We start from the raw sequence: 6,092 nt of genomic DNA, 5'->3' as shown, positions 1-6,092 counted from the left end.
GAACTGCATGTACTAAAGAGAAAATAAAACCTGATTCTATTCAAGACATCTAATAATTATGACATGAAATTTAGATGCTGATTCAGAAAATATAAATTCAATATTTGTTTGGAAAAGTGAACATAATGGGACCAAGGATATAGCTCAGTAGAAAAGCATTTAACTAGCTTGTGTAAGACCTGGGTTTGATCCCTGCCACCTCTATATGAATAAATAAACAACAAATATATTCTTTAATATATAAGGCAAGCAAAGTCAAAAGGCAAATATCAAAGTGCGACAAAACGATATCCATCACAGACTAAAGGTTAATCTCTTGAATGGAAGGAAAAGATAATTGGATGGGAAAATGGGCAAAGATAATGACAGTTTACTGAAAGGGGGATATGAATTACCTCTAAACTTACATTAAAAATTGTTCATAACAAGAAATGGAAAACTAAGCCAACATTCTTGTTAAATGAAGAGAGATCCTGCTTGAATAACTGAAATTTTCATCCTTGTTTGTAAGAGTGTAAATTGGTTGGTACCTTTTCTATGGAGAGTAATTTGCTAAAGTCTGCCAAGTTTATAAGTTCCATACCCTAATAAGAATATTTTTGATGTAATATATGGACAACAACTTATTGTCATATTGCCTATAATAGCAAAATAGTAGGTTACTAAATTTTAAGTAATATCTACCAATGAATGTCCAGTTTCATGTATATAGAAAGGAACAGTCTAGAGCTATACAGAGGAATAAAGAAGTTCTGTAAATACTGATATGCAGATCTTAAAAATTACTGGAGGAGAGAATAAAAACTTGCATGCAAAAATCTCTGAAAAGATACATATACCATAATACTGGCTGTTAGGTGAAAGAGGAATTAGGTAGTTGATGGACTGAAGTATGAAGAACACATTTTAGTGTAAGCCCTTTTATGCATTTTGCACTTTTTAAAAATATGTCAATTAGAGAAAGAGAGAGAGAAAGAGAGAGAGAGAAATTGTGGATGTACCAGGGCCTCCTACCACTGCAAATGAGTTCCAGATAAATGTGCCAATTTGTGCACATGTGCATATGGCTTTACATGGGTATTTGGGAACTGAAGCTGGGCCATTAGAGTTCACAAGTAAGCACCTTTAACCACTGACCCATCTCTCCAGCCTGTTTTTCATGTTAATTATTTTCATATATTAATTACTAAATAGAAAAAGTTATAAGATCTTGTGGGTCATAACTGCAAAAAGGGACTACAATCGTGATAAGCAGTAAAAGAAATGAATGTAATTCAGAAAATTTAGTAAATTTAGTCCTCGACCTTCTCTTTCTTTTCTCCAAAATGCAGTCTTCCTCCAATTACACGTTTGCTTGCTTTTTATCAGTTTCTATCCATATCCTCAAACATTTCTGCTTCATTTATCTCAACAATTATTTTAATGCTTCTACAAATTTCAGTTAAAATTAGATCAGTCCAAACAGCCTTCTAAATATTTATATTTATACCCATATATTAATGCAACTCTCACTTTTGGTTAGAGAAGCTTCTCTTTTCTAATGGTGGTGACTCAAAACTCATCAAAGTGCTGAGAAGTGATAGTGAAGCATTCAGCATTAAGTAAAGTATCTCCATCACAAAGTACAAGAACAGATTTAAGAGCCAAAAAAGGGGAAGAGTGCTGTTCAATACTCTTCCACACACAAAATGGTCATGATATTCATGACCTTCCAGTGACTGATGCTACCTACATAAAACTTGCATAGAAGGGGAGAAAAATGATGACATCAAAACAGAAGAAAGGCTACTTGGAAAGAAGAAGGGACTCAATAGAAGGGACATAGGAGAGGGGGGACAGAGAAAGTGGTGGGAGTAGATTATGATCATGGCATATTGTTTATATGTATGAAGATTGTCAATAAAAAGTTAAAAAAACAAAATAAAAGGGCTGGGGAGATTGCTCAGTGGTTAAAGGTACTTGCTTGGACAGCCTGCCTGCCCAGGGTTAAATTCTGCAATACCTATGTAGAGGCAGATGCACAAAGTAGTGTATATATCTGGAGTTTGTTTGTAGTGTCAAGAGTCCCTGGTGCCTCCATTATCTCTTCCTCTCTTTTTCTCTATCTCTCAAATAAATATTTTAAAAAGTCAGGTAAAATTATACTCTGTCTATGTAAAAGCCACATATTGATAATAAGATATTGGAATTTCTATTTGTATTTTGCCTTATCCTTATATGGTTAGATAATATATAATTTATAATTAACATGCATACATATTAATATCACATCGTATTTTTGAACTAAGGGTGTATAATCAAAATGTTACCACTACCAAATGACTTTCCCATGTAAATAAGACACTTCATACACTATATGCATCAGATGTACTGAAAAGTAGCAGCCACAAATCATGAATTTCTTATCAAATTCTATTAAATTTATACACTATGGTATTTAGCAGGGTGCTATTAGAAGAGGAATCTGTAATAGTAGAACCTTAAGATCAGGAAAGAAATTGTCAAGCATTTGCTCCAAAATTTACTTTAATAAGAGACTACTGTGGGCCAGAAAAGATAAGAAATATTCTCTAGGTTGCAAGGCTGGCAAATAGCAATCCAATTAGGTATAGAACCTAAATTTTATAAACGCCTGTTTTTTTGTTGCTGTTGTTGTTGGTGGTGGTTTTTTGTATACACACATCTATATGTAAAAGTGTTTAAAGGTGTGTTTGTGTACGCATGTGTTCTGGTGCACATGAACCACCATGTTTGTAGAGGTCATTGTACAACTTTTGGTTGGTTCCTTACTTCCAATTGATTTGATGAAGTGTCTCTTATTTGCTACACTGTTTGTCATCTTCCAAGAAATTCCTGTTTCTGTTCCTCCTTTCAGGCTATAGGCACCTGGTAATTACAGAAGCCCACCATTTAATGTGTGGTATGGGGATTTAAGCTCAGTTACTGAGTTGCACAGTAAACACTTTATCAACTAAGTCAGTGATGAACTCTTACACAACATCTGTATAGGTGTCTATGGAAAACACACACACACACAATAACATATATCAATACATGTGAATAGTGAATCCCTTTTTATGATGTATGTAAAATTTTAAAGCTAGTCCAAATGATAAAAGCTTAAAACAGTTAAAAGTACTTCTATTTTTATTCACTTTCTCTAATAGAATACAAAGGAAAATGAAAACTATCCAGAACTCAAACCAATTTAAAACATCTTGGTAATATTTATATATTTCTTTCATGGTATGTACTAGTAAAATTTAAGAGATTTGAGATCATATAGCTCCAGAAACACTGGTTTTTCAACTGCAGCTATGACAATTAAGCTTTGTCATATATTGAGAAAACTACCCTGATAACTTGAGAAATGTAGAATTCACATGACTGCTTAGCAAAATAGCGTTTGGATGAGAACACACGAAATTTAATCTTGATTCAGACTTCAACTCAGGTGAAGTGACATACTCAGGGCCTCAGTTTCCGTTAAGTAGGAAGCTACGCGATCCACATTTCTCCTCTAAGAAGATTTAAATCTGAAATTTCTAGAAGCAAACGAAGTCCGGACTTATAAAATGGTAAGGGCGACAGCGGACTGCGTCTTTGGAAGAGCTCAGCTGTCTTCTCAGCAGATCCATCCGTGGCCCTTGCTGCAGCCCTTCCAAAGCAGGCCACGACTACATTTCCCATCGGCCCTAGGGCTTCTTCCGGCCGGCGCTCTGCTTTCCGGCCGCGCCTTTTACGTCAGTTTGAACCAAAGGCTCTGTTGCTGGGCGGGGTTCCAGAACATGGGTTCCTTCTTGACCCGCTCACTGGAACCCACTGAGGTCGTTGCGTCTCCCGCGGCCTCCAAGCCCACACCCCCAGATGCGGCCGAAGCGCCCGCGGCTCCGGAGAAAGGGCCCCTGTTTAAAGGCTGCTGGAGCTGCCGCGTGCTCTCCGGGACCGGACTGATCGGGGCGGGCGCCTACGTGTACTTGGTGGCACGGAGGCCTATGAAGCTGGGCTACGCCCCGGGTCCCGGGACCATTGCACAGATGGTCGTCGGCATCAGTGAGAGCGGGCTGGGCTACCTGGGCTGGGAGCGGGCGGGGGAGGAGAGGACGGGCCGCTCTCCCGTGGTGGAGGCTAAGGAAGAAGGAAGGTTACGAAATTTGGAGAACTCTTATTACAAAGTCTGTTTTTTTTTTTTTTTCCAAAAAAACAACAACAAAAAACAAAACCTGGCCAGGTATGGAGGCGCATGCCTTTATTCCCAGCACTTGGGAGGCAGAGGTAGAATGATCGTGGTGAGTTCGAGGTCATCCTAAGACTACATAGTGACTTCCAGGTCAGCCTGGGCTAGAGTGAGAATCTACCTGGAAAAACAAAAATAAACAAACAAACAAAAAAAATAAAACGCCTGTACTGTTAGAGGAATTAAATTATTTCTTTTTAATGTTGAACAGAGAGAAGCAGAAGCAGAGCGGAGAAGTTAGAGCTGGCTCTTGATTGCAGGTTCATTGATCCCTTAGAATATGGTTCCACTTTTTCCAGATCCTGGAGAAAGGAGATGGAGAGTATTTGGCCTTGGGTTAAGAAAGTAGGAATCTATTCTAGATGTGGGTTCAAAGGCCGTCTACTAGGTGTAGCCCTTGGTAATGTACTGGTTGTCCCAGAATGCCTTCCAGGAAAACATGGTTCTTTTAACCTTTTCACTCCAGTTTTTGTGATGAATGTAGTTTTAGATTTTTGGATTTCTTATTACATTTTAACTAAGTTGTCATCCTCACTGTCTGTAATCTTGTTTAAAGAGGTAGCAGTGGTCTCCCTCCCTTCCTGTCCTTTTACTTCACCCTTGCAGAAGGAAAGATAATATTGATCGCTTATAGGTTCGCCAGAAATGTGAGGGTTCAGTACAATGCCATATAATGAACTACTTGACAAACATATTAAAATTATGATTTTTCTTCTTCCCTAGGTATTGCCGGTTGGGGTGTAGTTATACTTACAGATCCCAAAGGGAAGGCCTACCGAGTTGGTTGAAATTACCACCAGAGAATTTGTCATCTCCTATCCCTGGCTCCAGGACACACAGTGAAGCATTGAGCTTAAGAATTTCTGGTCAGACATACACATGGATAGATTGCACTATCTTGGATTACAAGACTGAGAAGACAGTGAAAATATTGGCTGTCATTGTTTGGCCATGAGTGTCTGTAATTTGTGGGTTTTTTCCCCTCTCAGGTTATATAGGGACCAATAAATCCCTTGGAAAAGAAAATGGGTCTGTGTCTTACCCTAGGGAAGAATAAAGTGGTTTTGTGTCTAGTTAACAGAAAGTTACACTTTATAATGAAGATAATTGCCAAAAAGTATGAAAATGGAGGTAATGATAGGCCAATAGAAAAATAAGGAAATTAAAAAAATTTCAGTTCCTTTTATTTCTCTCAGAATTGGATCAATACCTGTTACCAACCTAAAACTGGGTAGGGACATGCAATTACATCATAACTTTGCTCTACTTTCTAAAGTATACTCAAACCTGTCATCTAATGAGAGCATTGTAGATAGTCTTGATTTGTTCTTTCATTGATCACCCTTGAAACAAGCAGGAGGGATTTGCCCTAGTCCTTCATCTATCACTGATGGAGCTAGGACTTGTCAAGGTCTGCTCTCAGAGGTAGGGTGCTTTCAACAAAGCAAGAATTAATCAAATATCAATATGCAATAAAAGAATTAGGTACCAAAATATTTGGGAAAAATAAAAACTTGAAGGAAAAGCCTTAAATTTCTTTTTCACAGGCATAATGAATTTCATTTGGTGAGATGGAGATGCTTTTCTTGAGATAAGGACCTAACATTTGTCTAATAATTGAAATGCTACTACTAGTTTTGTTTTTAATCTGAAATTCTAAGGTTTCTTTGTGATGGTAAATGTAGCCTTTTTCTTAAAGCAGAAAGATAGTAAGTTTTTAATGATTTTGTTGAACAAGCAGTCCTTTTTTAAGGCTGCTTTTTTTTTGTTTTGTTTTGTTTTTTGTATGTAAAAGTGCCAAAGTTTAGGACATCACAGATGACCAAGACTTGTGCGTACACTGAGTTCATAGTAT

The 6,092-nt window shown here is 37.6% G+C and overlaps 1 protein-coding gene across 1 annotated transcript; it reads left to right on the top strand.

The window, feature by feature from the left end:
- Positions 1-3,749: 3,749 nt before the first annotated feature.
- Positions 3,750-5,263, top strand: Dmac1 (distal membrane arm assembly component 1). The gene is made up of 2 exons (XM_004652972.2): positions 3,750-4,053; positions 4,961-5,263. The coding sequence occupies exons 1-2, from the start codon at positions 3,789-3,791 to the stop codon at positions 5,023-5,025; spliced, it is 330 nt and encodes a 109-aa protein (XP_004653029.2). The 5' UTR covers positions 3,750-3,788; the 3' UTR covers positions 5,026-5,263.
- Positions 5,264-6,092: the final 829 nt, after the last annotated feature.

This window comes from Jaculus jaculus, chromosome 1, assembly GCF_020740685.1.
Source record: "Jaculus jaculus isolate mJacJac1 chromosome 1, mJacJac1.mat.Y.cur, whole genome shotgun sequence".
Taxonomy (NCBI): domain Eukaryota; kingdom Metazoa; phylum Chordata; class Mammalia; order Rodentia; family Dipodidae; genus Jaculus; species Jaculus jaculus.
Note: the sequence above shows the minus strand (reverse complement) of the source record. Positions and strands in the feature narration are given on the sequence as shown.